The 22,138-nt window shown below is 44.1% G+C and overlaps 1 protein-coding gene across 1 annotated transcript; it reads left to right on the top strand.

The window, feature by feature from the left end:
• The first annotated feature begins 18,138 nt into the window (after window positions 1–18,138).
• LOC103705416 (auxin-responsive protein SAUR71-like) lies at window positions 18,139–18,824 on the top strand. The gene has a single exon (XM_008789122.6). It carries the CDS (start codon window positions 18,200–18,202, stop codon window positions 18,569–18,571), a length of 372 nt encoding a protein of 123 aa, XP_008787344.2. The 5' UTR covers window positions 18,139–18,199; the 3' UTR covers window positions 18,572–18,824.
• Window positions 18,825–22,138: the final 3,314 nt, after the last annotated feature.

The raw sequence follows: 22,138 nt of genomic DNA, 5'->3' as shown, positions 1-22,138 counted from the left end.
CCCCCAAAATCAAAACTGAAGAATTTTTGAAATAAAAAAACCATAGCTGCCACCAAAAAAACTGTAAAACCGAAAACAAAATTAAAAAATTGAAAATTGTTTAACATTTTTTTATTCATTTCAAAAGTTTCACATATCTTGAGTGGGATAGGGGGCTAGAATTATTAAATAGCCATTCTCATGGAATTAATAATATGGATTTACACTAAATATAAAGGGCATTAAGGGTATTAAATATAGATATGTTCGGTTTTAGGTTAGGTTTTGGTTTGGTGTCGGGTTCGATATCAGATTCAGTGTTGGGTTCAGTTTTGGATTGGAGAATCACCAAAATTATAACCAAATCCAAAACAAAACAGTTTTCAATTTTTAAATCTATCATCGAAACCATCTCTATTTAATTTCGATTGAAACCCTCCCATTCGGTTTAGGGACGGGTAAAATATTTGGGTATCTATCCTCGTTGACATCCCTATGTTTTATCTAAGTAATTTGCTTTAGGCCAGTCTTCTTCTCATTCTCTCAAAATGAGATGGAAAAAAAAACTACGAGTTCATTCACAATGAGGTTTGTGGTGTGCATGACAAAAAATTTAATTGCATTATTATAAAGTAACCATGCAGACACTCAGGACCAAACTGGTCAAAATTGGGTATTGGACATCTGTATCTTGTTTTGAATTGTGCACTAGCAGACAACAAATAGCTTGCATGGCAAGTCCTATGTCTTCAAGCAAATATCTTTTGATTTTGCTAAATGACTATGCAAGGTGAGGTAGAGATTGCAAATTAGAGATGGTATGCTTTCTTTGCTAGCAAATTTTACATCATAGAATTTGTTCACGCATGAATAATTAGTTGCTCATGCTTCAATCAAACTCTCTATCATAATCTAATTTAAATCTCTATTTCCTCTCAGTTCATCTAAAGTTTCTCAACTCTAGACAATTCTCCTTCTGGAATAGTAAGCTGCTCATGTAGTACTCTAGAAAACACAGACTAAAAATGATGATGTTTAGTTTGGTGAAATTTTGCCTTCCTAGCTGCCAATTTGGGTTTGCACGAGTATCACGCATTCACGTACAAATCCTTAGGGCTCGTTTGGTTCGCGGAAAGTATTTTTCCTTCTAGGAATATGATTCCTGAGAAACAAATTTCCAGGAAGAGGATGTCTACGAAACTACTTTTGGCATGTTTGATTGACCATGGGAAAATGACAAATTTTCAAAGTGCTTATGTTTGGTTGGCCATCCACTTTCCTAGAAAAGTTATGTATAATTTCTATTATGCCTTTAATAAAAATTAGGTCTTTAATGCCTCTTTAATGCTTTTTTAATGCTGAAGGGTCTTTTTGGGAAAAAGTAAAAATAAAGTGATTTTCGCCTCATGGGAAAGTAACTTTCCCATGTTTCTCTTTCCCATGAAATGTGGGAATCATATTCCTATTGAAATACAACTTTTCCGTCTCTCTTATTTGAAAACTTCAACCAAACAAGAGGCATCTCATTACTTTTTCGTTGACCACACTTTCTTTCCTTCTTTTTCCGCGAACCAAACGAGCTCTTAAGGATGAAGGATGGGATTGACATTGATGCAACGAGGATCACGCATTGGATTGGAACTTATTCCCCACCATGTCAAGCTTTTGACCTCTCTGGGATAGACAATGGTGCTTGTTCTGGATGCAAACATTCAACTACCATAGTACCATGGGTCCAAAAGTTTCATTGTCCTGATGTTTTTTTGACCTTTGGAGCAATCTAATGTTATGTGATTGTATAATAACATAAACGTGCATCCAAAAACATGACCAATAATACAAGGGAAAATATAAGCATTATGTCTTGGCACCAGGAATAGCAGGTAGCCATATTTGCATGCAGTTTTGTATTTCTTCCCTTCTGCATGCAATGTAGCTTGATCTAAAATAGCGTACCAGAACTCCTGCTCATGTTGGAACACGTGTTTAGGAATTGTGCTCGCCACCTTAGAAGGCTTAATTAATTACCTCGCGGCTAAACTTTCTTACTTTCTTCATTGGAAGTGCAAATGGATTATATATGTCCATGCTTCAAGAAGGTGACTATGGCACTGTCATGGTAGGTCTAATGTTGCTATCATGCTTGGACAGGGGTTGGGTCTTTCGTGCGAAAATTCCTTCACCCGAATCCACCATCGCAAGCAAATGAATGACGAAGTTTACAGTATTTTGAGATCTGTGCGGGATGCAATCCAACGGACGATGTCACGAAAGAAGATTAATTATTCTTTTGCGCGAAAGATACAACCCGAATCCATCATGCTTGCTCATTGCCCAATAACCATGGCTAGCTAGACAATGCACTCGAGGATCCTGGAAGCCATAGGAGAGGTAAACTTTCAAGGTTGCATCTAGCTCCTTACAAAATTGGGCTTTCAGGCAAAGACTTCGGACTTGTTTGGTTCGTGGGAGGAATTTTTCGTTATTGGAATATTTTTTCTAAGAAACTGATTCCCAAAAAATAATTTTAGCATATTTAGTTGACTATGGAAAAGTAGCCATTCAAGAATGGCTTATGTCTGATTGAGGATCTACTTTTCTGAAAAAGTTGTGTGAAATATCTATTATGCCCTTGATAAAGAAAAAAACCTTATTTATAGATTTTGATGGCTTAAGGATAGTTTTCGAAAAAAATCTCGATTTCCAGCTGGTGGAAAAATAGCTTTCTCATGTTCCTCATGGATTTTTCTTTTTCATAAAATATAGAAATATTATTTCCATGAAAATGCTACTTTTCCATCTCTCTCCTTTGAAAACTCCAAAAGTCTCAAAAGAGTCAGAAGTATGGAATTTTGGTTAATCAGAGACTAGAGCAGGCCAGATAAGATCAAGCTTTCTACTGATTAGCAATAGTACCAAGTCCTTATTAGCATACTATCCTAGCCTACGTGAATTTGTATCGAAGGCATACTAGCACCCATCAGCAACTAGGTTTCTCCATAAGACCAATGGAATCTGAGTCTTTTCCACTTCCTACAAGAACTGCTAAGCAATACTAGTTTCTAAGAGGAATTTCTCAAAATAAAAGAAAAGAGAAGGAAAGAAAATTAGTTTTAAGGAGAAATATTGAAACACTTTATGTTTTATTATTTTCTAATTTTCTTATACATGCGAGAACGCTTAAAATTCTTGTGTCTAGCTACAAAGGTAAATCCACAAACTATACATGCCGGGTGTATATATTAACTTTGAATGATTCCTTGTTCCTCATATTAGTCACTACACTATGTAATTGATATCTCACACACATTCAACAAAGTTAATCAAGCAGGAGGCCAGTTGCTAAGCAAAAAGCAAAGATGAAAGCAGTAGGTTACGGTTGCTAGGCCACTTGATCTTGCAGTTGGGGGCCCTTTTCCTCAATTAAATTTCAAAAAGAAAAAAAAAAGACCAAAAAAAAAATATCAATGAGAAATGTCTACTCCTTCCCAAATAAATCTAAATCAAACAAGACATGATGACTTATTGGAATAAGGAAGTGAGTGCTGCATATCTTGCATGAGGTTGTCACCAAGTCCATTCCATGTATTAATAAGGAAGAAGCTTCTTAAAACTTATCGGGGGGTTCCCCGAATTTAGTCCCACATCGACCGTGTAGCGGGAAGGTCTGTGCCATATAATGGGGGGCTCAATAACCCTTCCCTCAGGAGGCGCCTTTTGTGAGGCAAAACCGTGAGGCGCCGTGAGGAGGGCTCCGGGTACGCTCGACCCCCGAATCGGACCCAAAGCGGACAATACCTTCTGAGGGACACTTTCTCTTTCGCTGCTCGGATCGGTGGGGACTATGCTGGTGACGGGGTGCAAATCCCGCATCAGAAACAAATGTACTCCATATATTAATAATGAAGAAGCTTCTTATAGAACTCACGACATGAAACATTTTCAAAGCTTTTAGCATTGTTTTCTGGCATTCGTTCTCCTTTTACTATATATTCTACTTTTAATTTAGTAATGTTTGAAAAAATCTCATTACTCTATACCTACTTTTACAAGCACATGATTTTCTTCTTATTTTTTGAGAGAAAAAAGGGGAGACCCATCCAAGAATCAAATCTAGACACTCTGATTGTTAGGCAGTACCGTTTAACGTCAAACTTATTATACTCAAATGAAGGAAAGTTTGAAAAGATGATGTAGATCAATCCAAACCTAACTATTCTTGTATTCTAAGATGAGTTGTGAATAAGGTCAATGCTCTAGAGAGTTGAAACCAGATTCACTGTATTGAAAATTTTCGATACTAACAACTTTCAAAGAAGCAATCTAAACCCTTCCAAGTGAAACTATTAGCCCACTAATTAAGCACAACTAAGCAGGGTTCTTCCTATGGGCCATCCATGTATGTTAATTCAAACTAATTAAACTTCAAAGAAAGAAGAAAGAAGAAAACCATCTGCTTCATGCTGCAAATTTTAAGAAAAATGTTGACCTAAAACTCATAATATATCATTTTATATAGCCATCAGCTTTGGCTCAAAAAAAGATAGCATCAACTTTTTTAACGCATCTCAGAGTCCAACTATATGACAACATTGATAAGTGACCTTTTCTTTACAAAATTTTTCCTTATCTCTCCATTGCCTTGTAGGGGAGCAAATCCATGTCTTCTTATTGGTTGGATGGCCTTTAAGATTCAAAATAATGGATAGACCCTTCAAAGCAAATCTTACATTCTTTTATCTAATGTTAAATTTTTATGTTATGTCCTTATCTAATATTAAATTTTAGTTTATCTCACCATCCTAATCTCTTACAAAGATTATTATTTGCTAATTAATGACCACCTTATCAAACAAACATCTCCCACCTCGCGTAAAATATACATATTTATCTTTCAGATAATTTAAATTAAAGCGGATGTCCGCCTCTTCTTATCGCGACTTTCCGTCCATTCACGAGTTGCTAACGGGATTGGACCTTACCACGTTGCAGTACACTGTTTTAAGCTGTACTTCATTTCTTTTTTTTTTGCGCTAAAAGTACTTCATTTCTTTAAATGATAGAATCAGACCCAAAAAGTACACCATGATCCTTGGACGTACAATTTTATTTTATATATATATATATATATATATATATTATACATCAGCGGCTTACCCATAACGAATATAAGCATAACCTATCATATATTAAAACTTTAATGCTGGCTAGTTTTATAAACCGGTAACAAGTGATGTCGCGACAAATTTATTAGGCATCACCATCTTTAAAAGATATGGTAGATCTCTTATCGAGGGACAGCAAAACCAAGTATCATAAACTTATATTAATTAATTAAAAAGATGCCATATAAATTTATCAGTCCTGATCATGCTCCTTCAAGCAGTTTAAGTTTTGGGATGATTAGCCTACAAAATTTCTGAGTTGGTCACAACTCATGGCATGCCGAGCTCAACATGTTAGTCCATAATTATTATCATCAAAATATTATTTTTTTTGGTGAACCAAATTATTATTATGAACCATCTCGAAATATATTCTTTACTATTAATATTTAAATAAATAGGATTATAATAAAAAAATTATTTATGTTATTTTTCCAACCACTATAAAAATAGTACTTAAATAAATGGTAGCGAATCAAAATAATAATTTTTCTTTATGCTGTGAGGGATCATAGTATAAAATAAGGTATTATGGTAGCTGTTATTTTAAAGCCTGATTATGAGACCATGGAATGGACGGCTGTGGTGACATCTACTCAATTTTTGCTAATGCGTGTCTAAAAATTATGGGGGCCACACTTCCTCGTACCAGGGTGTTCATACACCCAATAGTTTGAGAGCAGCGACATTGGGTGTTTCCCAAAGACTCGTGGCGTCTGATCACAAGCCCGGTATACCAACTTTTTAAACGTTTTAGGACTTAAGTCTAAATGGCCCAAACTAAGATGAATATCTATGTAATTTTCATCTAATATGAATGACCAACTGCATGGTAACATCTGAATGCTATCGTCGGGGATCTTAATATCACGTGTTAGGCACGTGCTTTCCAGATACAGCAGTGACGGAAAGAAAAAATCAATTGACAAGATTAGTTTAGTTCAATTGAAAGTTCTTGATTCATCGATTGTGACATCGATCGGGCCTGTAATTTCGAATCGACAGGTTCATTGTGTAATTCGTGAGTTGAATAAAGTAATAGTAATAAAAACTTTGTCGTATAACTTCATTCAAAAATTAAATTATATTTAAGTAATTTTTCTAGCTGCATGCACGCCAAAGAAGTATGGCCTTTGCACGTGCCATGTGCCGCAAATGATCTTCTAAAATATTAAAAAAAGAATTTGAAAAATCTCAAAATGACACGGGTTACAGGTATAAAGAACAATTGATATGTCATCAATTTTATTGTTTTTACCAATTTTATCAACATGACATGAGCTAAATCCATGAGCAGATGTCATATTCCAAGACAATTCGGTTGCTTCAAAGTGTTTCAGAATATTCTACGCACGCAAGAAAAATTTGTCAAGTTCATGATTGCTGATTTTATAATTTTATAATTAAATATTTTTTTATATTTAGCATAAGATTTTTTTTGTGTTGCAGCAATTTTTATTTCTAGATAAAAAAATATTTAAATTAATAATTTATTTGAACATTCCTATAGAAATTAAATCAATTAGTCCATCCAACTAGCACCTTCTATGAATCCGTCAAAGTCTTAACCTAAATGTCAATTTATAAATCTATTTGCATGTAGAAAGAAAAAAATTATCAAGATTTTTGCCCTTTCCATGGGGTTCAAGTGAGGAAGATGCTAAATTGATGTGCGACATAGTTAAATAGATTTTTTTTACACACGTCCGATAGAAAATTTAATTCAAAATTTGTTGTTTTTTTTTGGAGAGAATTACAGCCATGCTTCTTTCTTTTTCTCTGCAGCCAATTTTTTTCGCTAAAATAAGTATTTTATATATTTTAAATATATTTAATAAAATCAGAAAATAAAATATCGTAAAAGTTGGAGGCAACTTTTTCTCTCCGGCCCGTAACCGGTCTCTACCTTCTCTACCAACGGCTTTCGTAACGGAAGTTGGGGCGGTTTATTTTTCCACGGGATGATAACGGTCCCCCCCCCGGTCCCATGCCGGCTTTGTTCCACTTTCATATCCTGTTCATGATTCAGTTGGGACTTCCGTGCTGATACCTAACATTTCTTGACCATATTTGGTTATCAGGAGTTCGTACTTATACTATCTAGGTTGGATTCCACTCCAAAGTTTGTTCTAAATTAACTCAATCAATGCATTAAGCAGCTCATATAATAAAGACTCGGAAGCCAACGGGTCGTCCTTTGAAAAGTAGGTATCACAACAAGCTGCCGTGCAGTGGGCAAACACCAGACCGGAATATATGCCTACCTGCACGGAATATCTTATCTAACTTAGTTTGATTAAGAACAAGTCTAAACTTCAAGTTTTAATTAATCTTATATGAGCAGCGCTCTCATTGTGTAAGAAAATATTACAATTTTTATGATAAAAAATTCTTTGATAAGCAAAAGTACACCAATTTTTCTTGATGTTGCCATAGTCCAACATGAATTATGGTATTTGATGTGGTTGCTCACCTATTTTGTATTTTAAAAAAAGCGAAAAAAAAAAATGTATAGGATGATAAATAGATATTTTATATTTGTTATAACTATCGTGATATCAATCTTATGAGCTATACTATATAATTTTGGAAGCAAACGATTGAGCATACATTGAGATGCATGCAAAATAAAAATATCAGAAACACAATTTATTTTTTTAGATTAATAAAAAATATAAAAAATGATCAAATTATTTTTTATTAATTTAGTAAAAGCATATAATAGAAATGCAGTCAATATGGATGTTGAGGTTGAATTTTTTAAGACAAAATTTGAAGAGGTACAGCTATTGCGCAATTATTAAAAGAGTGGTAAGGGCAAAACAAAAGCCTATCTTTTTGGGTAACAAAATAAATTATATCTTATATTGTATGTGTTGCTGGAAATTGGACCCGGGGGCGACCACTGGCTAAGGAGGGGCAGCTCCGGTGCTTATGGTATATCGGCGGGTTGTGTCTTCCAGAGAACCTGCAAAAAAGCCGGTGGCCAGGGTTTCCGGCACCGGCCCTCCGATGCTTAAGTCAGAGGGGGCTCTCTTTGGAGAAGGAAGTAGACTGTGTATAAGAGCTTTAGAGTCAGGATCAGAATTTTCCCCTCCGAAGGGAGAGGTTTCTCTTTTATAAGAGAGATACAGGGTTACCTGTGATGTGACTGGGCGAATTAGGTGAGTTACCGTCATGATTGGGCGAGGCCGTCTGAATTAATGAAGTGTCGTAGATGATTGGACGGAGTTGAGTGAGTCAACTGGTTACCGTGGATGGCCTGAGATTTTGAGTAAGCTCGAGATCCGTGGAGAGCATGCGCATTTATTGTTGAGCGAGCCGGAGATCCGTGGAGAGCAAGCGTATTTATTGTTGAGTAAGCCGGAGATCCGTGGAGAGCATGCGAATTTATTGTTGACAGTCGTTTAGGCGGAGATCGCGGGACGGGGCCCTGGAAGGCTTGGTTCCCGACGTGGTGGAGGAGTTTAACTCGCGCCGTGAGGTCGAGTGCCTGGTCGGGCGCCTTGAGGTCGGGCGCGCCGTGAGGTCAGGCGCCTGGTCGGACGCCTTGAGGTCGGGTGCCTAGTGTCACATGCCGGTGGTGTGCCCATGTACTTCGAGGCAATCCATTTTTTCTCCAACACTACCCCCCGACTTCCGAGCTCGAGGCGCTTACAAGCTCGGGCGAAGGAAGTAGTTGCCTTTATCATGTTGGTGGGGCCAAGCAGCTTTAAATTGTTCCGCCGTTCCGTGTGCTTTGAGGCGTCTTTAATGCGGGTCCGAGGGGATGAGGCGACGCCCTTCTGCTTCCCGAGGTTGCTCCGGGCCATGGGCTCATGATGAGGCCCCGGGATCCGATAGGACGGCGCCTCGATTCTGCTTTTAAAGCGTCGATCCAGGTTGATACGCCGCTTCGATTTTTGGAGCCGATATGTGGTGCGATCTAGACAAAATGCGGGATCTTGTCCTGCCGATCTGGGCCGTCGGGAGGGTTTATATAAACCCCAGACTTGACCCTAAAATTTTTATTTGGCCGCCGCAACTATTGCTCTCTTCTTCTTCCTTTGTCTCCCTTCTTTCTCTCCCAGTCGCGACTTAGTCCTCCCGGCGGTGCCCCAAGGCGATTTCCGGCGGTTGTTTTGGTCTCTTATTCGAGGTCGGCGGCATTTCCGGTGGAAACCATAGTAGGTCTTCTACCCACGTTTGCTCCAAGGGTTTTTGTTTTTCTGTTTCTTTTTTCTTCCTTCTTCATCCTTCATTTTCTTCCTTGCCTTTCTTTCTGGATAGGGTCACAGTCCAGGCGAGGTCGGGTCTAGCCTGATTGAGGAGGAACTGGAACTAGTCCGCACCCAGTTCTTCCTCTGGCGCGGGTTTCATCTTGAGCTTGCGGGGTCGGAGGATCGGATAACGAGACCTCCTCCAGGTCGGATCGGGGTGTACATAGAGACACTTTAGGCCGGCCTTCGGTTCCCCCTACACGAGTTCGTGAACGAGCTCCTGGTGCCATATCAGGTCGTCACAGCGCGGCTCGCGCCGAACTCGTGGAGGACCATCATCGGGTTCCTGTCCCTTTACCTTGCGCACGGGATACTAACCTCGGTGAATGTCTTCCGTCGGTGCTTCATGTTGAAGACTAGTCCGGTGGATAGGGAATGGCTCTATTTCGCCCTGAGGGGCAGTAGGCTATTCTTCCAAGGTGCCCCTTCTTCCATTCGTGGGTGGAAGAGAAAATTTTGCTTTCTTTCCTCCGAGTGCTCGTGGGGATTTGACCCAAAATGGGGGGCAGCCCCGGCTCAAGGCCGTCAATAAGCTACCCCAGCTTTCGGCGGACGAGCAGGGGGTTCTCGATGCTCTTCATAGCCTCGGAGGAGATATCCTTCTAAACAACCTCCTGAGCGAGGAGGCCCTGGTGAACGTCGACTTGAGCTCGGCGCGCCCCGAGGGTAAGGGCGGTTGCACTGCTCCTTGTTTGTCTTATCATCCTTCGCCCCATTTAATCCTTCTTCTTTTTTATCATTATTTTTGGTGTCGACCTGACATTTGGGATTTTCTTCTTTTCAGATACTGCCAACATGGTGACCAGCAATACGACCCTCTTTGCTCGACTTAAAAAGAGGATGGTCGAGGCCGGCGAGGCTCATCCCGAGCCCAGAAAAAAGGCTAAATCGGCTTCAACTTCTGCTCCAGCCGAGAGGGCGGGTCCTGAGGCTGGGACTTCCGGATCTATCCGGAATGAAACCCCATCTGCCGAGCACGCGGGCTCGGGCTCACGAGGGGCAAGGGATTCGGCGGCCCCAGCCTGCCCAGCCCCCATCTCTCAGCGGCTGGGTCGGCAAGTTGTCCGCCTACGGCGCTCGGGTCCCGAGCCGGGCCGTGGCCTTAGAGTCCCGAGCTCCTCGCACCCTTCTGGTCCGAGCTCGAACAGGCCAAGCTCGTCGACGGCCGATGTCCCGAGCTCGTCCGGGGTCGGAGGCCGCCCCGAGAGGGGGCCTGACGGCTCGGAGTCTCCGACCGGCGAGGGCGATTCGGCCCTCCGTGATAACAATGTCGCGTGCGAGATATTTCGCCGTGCGTTGCTCCCAGCAGACCGGGCCAAGTTTGAAGCCGTCGATCCCGGCAGCCTCGTCGACCAGAGTAAGTAATTTTTCATTTTTGTTTCCTTGCTTCAATTTTTGCATCTCCTCGACCTTCACTCATCGATCTTTTTCTACAGCATCTTCATGAGATTGACATGCTGGTGCTCATAGCGTCGGACTGCCAGACCAATGCTCGGAGAAGCCAGAGGCACAAGGAGGAGGCCGAGGAGAGACTTGCCGAATCCGAGGCCGTGCGGAGGGAGGCCGTCGCGAGGATGGAGGCCGCCGGGGTCGAGCGACGATCGGCGGTTGACCAGCTGGAAGAGGAGGAGGCCTCGCATACCTTGGCGAGGTCGGAGATGCGCGCCTCCGAGGCGCGTCTAGCCGAGGCCCGCTCCGAGATTGCCGGTCACAAGTATGAGGAGGGGGTCCTCCACTTGAAGATCGAGCAGCTCGAGGCTCGAGAACAAAAGGCACTGGAGCAGGCCCGAGATGCGGTGCAACTCTTTCAGGAGTCGGAAGAGTTCCACGATTTAATGGAAGAAGAGGTCGTGGACGAATTCATCCGCGGTTTCGAGAACTTCCGAAGGCAGATACAGCAGTACTGCCCCCAGCTCGACCTCAAAGGTATTCGGCCCAGAGTGGGGCTTGCCGCGGACGAGGATGAAGGCGAGGGCGAGGGCGAGCATGCGGGCTCTGATAACAGGATCGACAGTGTGCCCGCAAGCCCTGAGGTCGGGACCGAAGCCGAGGCAGCCGAGGAGACTGCCCGGGGTGTTCCTCCTGGAGAGGTTGACGCGGTCGTTGTCGAGGAGGAGCCCAAAGGTGCTCCCGAGGCCATCGACGGGGCCCCTACCGAAGCCATTTCAGATGATCTCAGGACAGCTCCTGCCGAAGCTTCCGAGGTGATCGTTGTGGACAACCGCGTAGCTGATGCTGCTCCCTCCGCTGCTTTTTAGGACTTAGTTTCTTTTTCTTTTTTTCTTTATTTTTTGTAAGTGCGGTTGTCCTTCGCAGTTATTGTACGGCCGAACCCAAATTTTGTACTTAGCCTTCGGGCTTTCATCAATGAAAAACTTTCTTTTTCATCTTCTATCGTGTGCTTCCACTCGTGCAACCAATAAGTTATTATCTCTGATTGCCGAAGTTGAGTTTCTGTTTGGCGAATTTCTCCAAGTTTTCAAGCTCGGCTAAGTCTTTAGACCTAGATTCCGGTAGAATTCGCTAAGTCGTTAGGCTCAGCTCTGAAGTGGTCCCGCTAAGCCCTTAGGCTCATCTTCCAGGGAAATTCCGCCGAGTCGTTGAGCTCGGCTTTGAGGAAGTCCTAACGAGCCCGTTAGTCTTGGCTTCCGGAGAAATTTCACTAAGTCCTTGGGCTCGGTCTCCGAAAGAACCTACCAAGTCCTTGGGCTCGGTCTCAGAAAGAACCTATCGAGTTCTTGAGCTCGGGCTCAGTAGTGTAGGCCGGGGTTGAGTCGCCGTCGAAGCTTGCATGCTCCTTGATCTCGAATTTGGTCGAGGCGTCATTGGGTGGAACTTGAGTTCACGGCCAGTGACTTGGCATTTCCGAGCCCGGCCGGGACATCATCGGGCAGAGCTCGAGGTCGTCGTTGCAGGCCATCTTAGCCTAGGTCGGCGTTCAGACTTGGTCGGGCCTTTGTTCGGAGAAGTCTGAAGTAGGTGAAGATCGAGCTGGAGATTGGCGGTACAGAGCATTCTGAGCTTGGTCGGAGGATCGCGCGTGAGGTCGAGGGAGGCTCGATCCGCTAATCGACTTGGCGACGCTTTCCGAGGTCGAGGGAGCTTGGGCTCACTGTCGACTCAGCGGGGCATCCCGATCTTAGTCGGGGGGACCGTGCACGAGGTCGAGGGAGCTTGGGCTCGCTGTCGTCCCCGCGACGCTTTTCAAGGTCGAGGGAGATTGGGCTCGATGTCAACTCAGCAGGGCATCCCGACCTTAGTCGGAGGATCGTGGACAATGTCGAGGGAGCTCGGGCTCGCTGTCGACCCTGCGATGCTTTCCGAGGTCGAGGGAGCTTGGGCTCGCTGTCGACTCAGCGGGGCATCCCGACCTTAGTCGGAGGATCGTGCACGAGGTCGAGGGAGCTCTGGCTTGTTGTCGACCCCACGACGCTTCCCGAGGTCGAGGGAGCTTGGGCTCGCGGTCGACTCAACGGGGCATCCCGACCTTAGTCGGAAGACCGTGGACGAGGTCGAGGGAGCTCGGGCTCGCTGTCGACCCTGCAACGCTTTCCGAGGTCGAGGGAGCTTGGGCTCGCTGTCGACTAAGAGGGGCATCCCGACCTTAGTCGGGGGACCGTGGACGAGGTCGAGGGAGCTCGGGCTCGCTGTCGACCCCGCGACGCTTTCCGAGGTCGAGGGAGTTTGGGCTCGCTGTTGACTCAACAGGGCATCCCGGCCTTAGTCGGGGGACCGTGCACGAGGTCGAGGGAGCTCAGGCTCGCTGTCGACCCTGCGACGCTTTCCGAGGTCGAGGGAGCTTGAGCTCGCTGTCGACTCAGTAGGGCATCCCGACCTTAATCGGAAGACCGTGGACGAGGTCGAGGGAGCTCGTGCTCGCTGTCGACCCCGCGACGCTTTCCGAGGTCGAGGGAGCATGGGTTCGTTGTCGACTCAACAGGGCATCCCGACCTTAGTCGGAGGACCGTGCACGAGATCGAGGGAGCTCGAGCTTATATCGACCCTGCAATGCTTTCCGAGGTCGAGGGAGCTTGGGCTCGCTGTCGATTCAGCGGAGCATCCCGACCTTAGTCGGGGACCGTGGACGAGGTCGAGGGAGCTCGGGCTCGCTGTCGACCCCGCGATGCTTCCCGAGGTCGAGGGAGCTCGGGCTCGCTACCGATCCCGCGACGCTTTCTGAGGTTGAGGGAGCTTGAGCTTGCTGTCGACTCAGCAGGGCATCCCGACCTTAGTCAGAGGACAGTGGACGAGGTCGAGGGAGCTCGAGCTCGCTGTCGACCCCGCGACCCTTCCCGAGGTCGAGGGAGCATGGGCTCGCTGTCGACTCAGCAGGGCATCCCGACCTTAGTCGGGGGACCGTGCACGAGGTCGAGGGAGCTCGGGCTCGTTGTCAACCCCGCGACGCTTCCCGAGGTCGAGGGAGCTTGGGCTTGCTGTCGACTCAGCGGGGCATCCTGAGCTTGGTCGGGGTCTTTGATGGAGATCGAGATCGGGCTCGATGTCAACGCGGCGAGGCATCCCAAACTTGGTTGGGGCATCCGAGCTCGGACGGGCATCATTGGCGACACATACAGGAGACGGACTTCGTCCGTTGGCGATCGTGCACCCTTATTCGGAGCGGGGCGACGTTGGAGATAGAGATATCTGTAGGTCATTTTTTGGATTCTCCGACCTGAAAATAGGTAAAATATTGAAATTATTTGAAGCCAAAGTAGCGTCCTGTACCTTTTGGAGATATTTTGATGGCTCTCGAGCTTCGAAGTCCCTCAGGACTTGGCTCAGCACCGGCCTTCTAAGGTTGGCCTTTGGAGCTAGTCCTGCATGAGCTCGGTCTTCTGAGCTCGGCCTGCATGAGCTCGTTTCGGCCTGTATGAGCTCGGTCTTCTGAACTCGGCCTTCTGAACTCGATCTTCTGAGCTCATGCCTTCTGAGCTTGGTGGGAGCTTCGATGATAGTGACGCTCTGCAGGAGAGCGACGTTGCGGGTGCCGTTCTGAGGACTTACACCCATGAGGAGGGAGTACATGCTGGTTTCTTACTTGCTGCAGGCTTTGATGATCCGAACAAGGGAAGTGGGGACACGTAGCCTTCGTCCTGATCGCGAAACAAGAGAGAAGAGTTTGAAGGGCAATGAGATTTAATGGGACTGTACCCTTTGCCACAGAGGCTTACAATCTCATTTTAAAACTCCATAACTCTCCTCCTCCAGACCTCAACTTTTATTCTCTTCCTCTCCAACTCGTTGACGTGAGACTCGAGCTACTACTTCTCATTGGTTGCCCCCACGTCCCACGTCGTTGCAGCAGAAGCCGTGCCTGATTCTAGATGGCTCGGGAGAAAGTTTCTTCCTTTGCTTAACGTGAACCCGTGGAGGCGGCACAGGAGGGGCCTCCACTTGTTGCAAGCCTTGGACTGCGGCGGCCAAGGCTTGAACTTGCTGCACCAGGATGTTAAACTGCTTCGGTTGGACTTGAGAGACTGGATTCGCCGGAGGTCTTGGTGGTGAGTTCTGGACTGAGTGTCCAGAACTTGGTACGCAATGTCGGGAGGCATTAGAGGCTCCCTTACTTCTTAACTTCATGGCCACGACTCGGGCCCTTCCTCTAGCGCCAATTGTTGCTGGAAATTGGACCCGGGGGCGACCACTGGTTAAGGAGGGGGAGCTCTGGTGCTTATGGTACGTCAGCGGGTTGTGTCCTTCGGAGGACCTGCAAAAAAGTCGGTGGCCGGGGTTTCCGGCGCCGGCCCTCCAATGCTTAAGTCAGAGGGAGCTCTCTTTGGAGAAGGAGATAGACTGTGTATAAGAGCTTTAGAGTCAGGATCAGAATTCCCCTCTCCCCCCGGAGGGAGAGGTTTCTCTTTTATAAGAGGGGTACAGGGTTATCTGTGATGTAACTAGGCGAATTAGGTGAGTTACCGTCATGATTGGGCGTGGCCGTCTGAATTAATGAAGTGCTGTGGGTGACTGGACAGAGTTGAATGAGTCAACTGGTTGCCGTGGATGGCCTGAGATTTTGAGTAAGCTGGAGATCCGTGGAGAGCATGCGCATTTATTGTTGATAGTCGTTTAGGTGGAGATCGCGGGACGGGGCCCTGGAAGGCTTGGTTCCCGACGGAGTGGAGGAGTTTGCCTCGTTCTCTAACCTGGTCGGGCGTCTTAAGGTCGGGCGTCTTGAGGTCGGGCGCTTAGTCGGGCGTCTTGAGGTCGGGCGCGCCATGAGGTCGGGCGCCTGGTGTCACGTGCCGGCGGTGTGCCTATGTACTTCGGGGCAATTCATTTTTTTTCCCAACAATATGTACCATGTAATGGTAAACGCTATATGCTTATGTTTATAATTTTATTTATCAATCGCTCATCTCTGTATATTGATGAGCCCGGCCATATGGTGGACACTCGTGTGGGGTATAATTTCTCCCGGACAGCGATCACCGTATGTATCATCTGCGGAGTCAGCAAGATGTTTTTGGTCATTTTATATAAAGTTAGGGATTTCACGAATTTATTCACATGTGCAGCCGAAAGTGACACGAGTACTCCGGTCTGACTCACCCTTTTGTCGATCTTGCGGCGCCAAATGCTCCAAGCCCCTGGGACCCACATTAGGCTATCCAACAAGGGACCGTACTTCAACGGACTACGGAAAACAGACCAAACAACTCTATCCTCCTCGCTAGAGAAGGGTGCACAATATTATTATTATTATTATTATATGGATGTTTCTTTATTTCCGATAGTTCAAGACAATTGGAACCCTACCTCTGCTCATAGAGCGTGGTATTTTTTTTCTGAAAGCCTCCACTTCCAAATTTTTTTAAGATCAACTTCGATAAATGTATCATACAAGGCAGCAAAAAAAAAAAAAAGATATGGGCTTTGTTGTTAGAAGCCCGAACTCCAGAATGATCACTGCTGGGGGCTGTCAGATGTTTGACACCTTGGTCCCCAGGGGCAAAGTTGAAGGCGGCCTAGTCTGGCTTGGGTTATGTGCGGCGTGCTTTGCAGGTGAGCAAGGTTCTTCTTTAGGGTGACTCTGTGACGGTCGTTGGATGGATTCTGCAGAGTTCAAGTGAATCAGCGATTACCATCCACTATTGAGAGACATCCGGGCCATGGTTGTGATGGGATGGCTATTCAAGCGAAGTATATGTTTAAAGAGGCTAATGAGGCTGCGAATTGGGTAGCATTTTTTGTCGCCAACCATTCAGAGGACCATCTATGGATAGGAGAGGCGGAGTTGCCAAGTGCTCTCCGTGATGTACTTTTTGATTTTTTTAACTGTATCCGTACATGTTATGCATGATACTTTCGTCCCTGCAACAAAAAAAGAATATTTCCATTTTGCTTCAAGATCCATGTAGCCGAATGGAAGTGAGTTCGGAGTGCTTTCAGATCTATGCGTTGGATGATCCAATGGCTGATGGGCGTAAAGCAAGGTGTATCCCTGTTCCTTGTGAAAGCTATAGCCCGATCCCAAACAACCACTCCGCCCCTCTTATTCTCCAGCTATCTTATTCTCTTCTTTAGAATTAATTTCTATCATGTTTCCCCCCCACGACTCGGCGATCTGGTGGTGCAATGTGCACCAATTCCACACCCAAAGATATTTTGGTTCCATGGATAATAAGGATATATCCTGTTGCAATGTCGCTCGGAATAGTTTATCCCATCGTAGTTCACAGGATTAACCTCTATGAATTAGGTTATAATAAAAGAAAAGAGTGGTTGGAACACTGAACTCTTATGTCACTACTAATCCCGGGATCTGGTGTTGACCCACCGTCCGATTAGGTGCATGGTGGACCCACTCATGTTTTCCTGGATTATGTGGATGAAGTGGCCCAGTAGCTTGCCTTGATGTGCTCGCAAAGTCGCAATGTCCCCCACCTTCCGGTCCAATGTCGAACCGAACCAAGTCGGACCTGACCAGATCTACTCTTTTTTTTTTTTGGATAAAAAAAAGAAAAAAGAGGAGGAAGAAAAAACCTCACCTGCATAGCAGCCTCTACTGGACCCTCTTTCATCAGAGAATGTTCAATATAGGTAAAAATTTTGTTCATACCCTCTTCGACCCGTGGGTCACCCCACGTATGAGTATGTCACCCCAGCGCCATCTCAGTGCCAGTTGGACCAGATAACGTTTCCACCGATCATGTCTAGACGAGACCATACGGTCTCCAATATGTAATCGATGCTCGTACATTTTGAATTTGGACCATACCGATGGAAGCAAAGCTCCGTTCCAACTGTGCTACCACCTTAATAGCAACCGGATCCACTCTTTGCTGCCAAGCTAATGTGAACCGGCTTGCAGTATTTTATCCAAACCCGGCTCAACCCAGAACCGCTTCGTGAAAGTTACGGGAAACCTAGAGGAGTACCTGTGATGCTTCTGAAAGCGATCTGGACCGTCAAAATCATGTGGGTCCACCCGAACAGTTCAATTGCCGACTTAAATTAATTGTTTTCCCGTGTAAAGGCAGACCGGCAAGGTCCACTCAACCACCCCCAAGTTCTACGTAATCGTGGGTCCCACCTAGTATCCTTAATCGTGGCAGGATTCTGTGCGATGAACAGGCTGTTAAATGTTTGATTTCGGGTAGCAAACATCTGTACCTTCCACGTACTCTTGGTGCACCTCCACTACCTCCTTATTTTACTAATAAAACTAATTGATTATTTTTTAAAAAAATTAAAAATTAATTAATATTCCACTATAAATAGCCTCCAAGGAGTCCCGGTAGTTCGGTACCCACTCTCTCTCTCTCTAAATTTCTCATCTGGTTCATTGATTAATAGATGAAACAGATGATCCGACGACTGTCGAGGGTGGGGGATTCGTCGCAATACGAATCGCTGCGTGGGAAGGAGGGGGGGCGGGCACGGGAGGAGGTGCCGGAGGGGCACGTGCCGGTGTACGTCGGCGAGGGGGAGGAGGTGGAGCGGTTCGTGGTCCGGGCCGAGCTGTTGAGCCGGCCAGCCTTCGTCGAGCTCCTCCGCCGCTCCGCCCAGGAGTACGGCTACGAGCAGCGCGGCGTCCTTCGGATCCCCTGCCCCGTCGCCGTCTTCCGCCGCGTCCTCCGCTCCCTCCTCGCCGCCTCCGCCGCCGAGGCCGAGGCCGAGCTCCTCCGCTCCTTCGACGAGGAGTTCCTCGCCCCTGGCGGCAGCTAGCACAAACCCAAGGTTCGTATTACGGGTTTGTTTTACGGGTTTTCTCTTCTTGGTTCCGTTGTACAAAAGCACAACGAGAGGGGCTTTTCTGGAAACTTATTTTTCAATTTTTTTTCTTTTTTTTTTTGTAAAAGCTAATTTTGTGGAATGGAAGGAGGGAGTGATTTTGGCTTTGTTATTTTATTTAATTTGTATTGAAAGAGTTGATATTTGAAATGACAAATTGCCCTCGATCCTTGGAGGACTTTTTCTACGGCGTTGACCCGGTTCAGCGTACCGGGATCATTATGGTATTAGTGCAAGGAATGGGTTATTTTTAATTTTATAGTATGCTGAAATCAGGGGAACCATGATCAGATCTCAGCCGCCTAGTTATTGGAAAGTTGGAACTTTATGATTTTATTTATGTTTTCTAACTTAATTACAATATTGCCCTTGCTCGCATGCTTGGTTTCTGTGCGGTATTCCCCATGTTCTAGGACCGCGTCTTCTTTTTTTTTTCTTTTCTTTTTTTAAGAAAAATCGGCATTTTATATAGATTTTATGGGTATAGCCAACCAAGTCAAAAGAAAAAAAATGATATAAAAAAATATATCATCAACCCTGATCGAGTCTTTTCAGTGCGGTGCGGTGACCGTCCCACAAAAACTTAAAATATTGATCATAACCAACGCCTCATCAACTTTTTATTACCTCAATTTGTGTGGTGACTTCCGGTCGGTAGGTGTTCTGGCTGTTCCATAATGGGACTAGGATAGGTTCGCTGCTCCAAAATCAAAGAAAAGATAAAAAAAGAAATGTGAAAAAAATAAGAAAAGAGAGAAAAATAAAAAAAACAAGTGGAAGGGAAAAAAAAGAAAGAGAGAAAAAAAAGAAAGAATAGAAAGAAAAGTTCGAAGCAAAGAAAAAAATATTAGACCTGTTCTATTTTTCAAGTTAGGTCTGGATTTCAGAAATTTTGACCCAAGCTAATTTGACTCTATCCGAACTATAGATTTATTTTGGATTTTCTTATTAGTTATGTGAGCCAATCCAACAAGATCCAAATTGACTTGAAGAAAGTATTCCAAGTCTCTCTTTTTTAACTTTGTTAAGAGAGAAGTATTGAAACTAATCTCTCTCTTTGTTTTTGTTTTTTTTTTTTTTTTTGACTGAAACTAATCTCAATACATTAAGAAAGGCCCGTTGTTGAGGTTATTAATCTCTTGAAGCATATTGTAGTTCTAAATAAGTCCCATTCATAAAGTTTTGATCATAGTAGTAAATAAATTTCTGATAGACAGAATTCAATTTGATTAAGAAGTATGAACAAAACTTTTTTTTATAAAATCTTCTTAGTATTTGAATATATATCTAGACCCAAATCAGACCCGAATATTTTATGTTAGGCCTAGGTGTACATGACCCCGACCCGAACAAGACAACCTGTTAGGTCTAAAACATTTTTCATGGTTCTGACCCGGTCCAACCCAATCATCTATTAGATTGCATCCGGATCCAATATCAAGAGTTATACATAAAAGTGGGTCGAGTATGACAAAGCATGTCCTGGTCCAATTTGACCCATTTATAGCGCTAGGGTTTATATACTAGACTCCATCTAGTCATCTAGACTGCAAGTTATCTCATCTTTAGCTCACCTAATTCATGGCAACTGTGTCAGATTTAAATGGGTCCTTCATATTTAGTTTGTCTCAAGTCTAGCTCCAAAGATGGAATCATTAGAATGGTCGACGTTTGAAGCCCTCCATGGGCTCCATGTACACTCGGAGATTTTTATGCATATACCAATCTTGCATAATGATGTCCTGCTAAGCTTTGGAACTCCCTTGAATAGGTCATTCACGAAGACAACCTAAAGTTTTGCTTCACCCACATCATTTACCATTGAAGCCTCATCCAACGGCTAAGGAGATGCCAAATCATGCCAATTCATTCCAACTGCAATAAAGGGGGCAGTGGATCACTTAACCAACAAAAGTCAGATGGTTCAGTGGACATATTGCATCATTTTTTCTGGATAAAAAATGAAAAAGATATTTCAAGTTAATATCTTCATATCTCTTACAATTCATTTTGTGGAAATGAAAGCAGTAAATTGATATATAGCTGGTCTCTCAATTGATATAGAGAGTCTACGATTTTTCGAGGGTAATATTAAAAAGTTGTTTGACAACTAAAAAAAAATAATCAAATTAAATGATCAATAACAAGTAAATCACATTATTAACGAATAATGAAGATAATTACCTTCTTGGATTTCTTAACGCTTCTTCGAACATGTTTTTTGGGGACGACTAGCTTACTTATTTCGCCGAGGCTTCCTTCAACATATCATTTAGTAAATTGAAATGGCAAACAATAAATACATGTTTATTAATGGGGGTAAATTAAATGTTAAAATAACAACGTGAGGCGTTGTTAAACATTTTCTATATGGATTTAGAATGCGTGACTCCTGTATATAACCATACATGTGCCTTTTCTTTGTCATGGTCCAAAAATGATTTATCCAGTATCTTGTGTCAATCATGTATCAGGTTTCTGGTTAGCCTTACTTTTTTTTTTGTTTTATTTTTTTTACTAGGACGAACAATTCGTACCATTTAATATTATTTTAGTACAAATACATCTAAAAAAAATCAAAAAATAGGATACCCGAAGTATCCCCCTGGTCTAAAACTAGATGGTTGATTAAAATCATTATGAGAGGCTTACGTACTTGTGTCTCACATATGCGATTAGCTTGATTTTGTTATAGAGTGGGTAACTAACAGGATTTCTATTTGTTGATTGGCACTCCCATCTTCTAGATTTGTGCTGGGTTAGAGGTTTTTAGTCCCACTCCGACGGTCGGGCTTCCACCGTTGTTCCCAAAACTTATTGGGCCTCTGGATATACGGAACCCCAAGTTTTGGTTGTTAAAGAGACTGATCTCCATCTAGGGCCAACTTGGAATCGCCTATTTCTCTCTCTCTTTCTTTTCTCCACAAAATAGAAGGATCGTACCATTTTAGAATCTCACCACCGGAGCCATATAAGAAGCCACCGAATTTGCAGTACATCACCATTCTAATACGAATATATCGTACAAAATTAGAAACTAAAATGTGATGAAAAAGAGAAAAAAAAAAGATGGAAAATCAACCTATAGAATATCATTGGAATGCTCCGCCATATAAAGAGTCACCCAGTTCACAAGGCATCACTCATTTACTGCACAATTGTATGTATAGGTTTTCTTCTTTCTTCAATCATTTTGTACCTAGTGTTGCAATCACTTAGCTTTTCGCTTGGCTCTGTTATGGTGGGATAATTTCTTGCGGCATCAACTGTCAGATCGCATCTAAGTGACCAGTGCACGATCCAATGGTTGATGTTATGAAAAAAAGGTAAATCATACTTTTGCACGAAAAGATACAACCTGGCCCTGTAATGGTTAGAATGCATGCTCTTAATCGGTGCTTGAGGACTGGCTGGGTTTGGCCTAAATACTAGAAGCCACGGCCTCTTATGGACGTTAAAAATGGGATCTTTAGTGACCCAAGAAGAGTTAACTCGCTTAAA

This window comes from Phoenix dactylifera, chromosome 9, assembly GCF_051530095.1.
Source record: "Phoenix dactylifera cultivar Ajwa chromosome 9, Ajwa_hap1_PhDact_Kaust_v1.1, whole genome shotgun sequence".
Classification (NCBI taxonomy): Eukaryota; Viridiplantae; Streptophyta; class Magnoliopsida; order Arecales; family Arecaceae; genus Phoenix; species Phoenix dactylifera.
The sequence above is the reverse complement of the archived record's forward strand: the minus strand, read 5'-3'. Positions and strand labels throughout refer to the sequence as shown.

Excerpts from the sequence above, each read along its gene's own strand:
- LOC103705416 (XM_008789122.6), top strand. The coding sequence starts at position 18,200 with ATGAAACAGATGATCCGACGACTGTCGAGGGTGGGGGATTCGTCGCAA.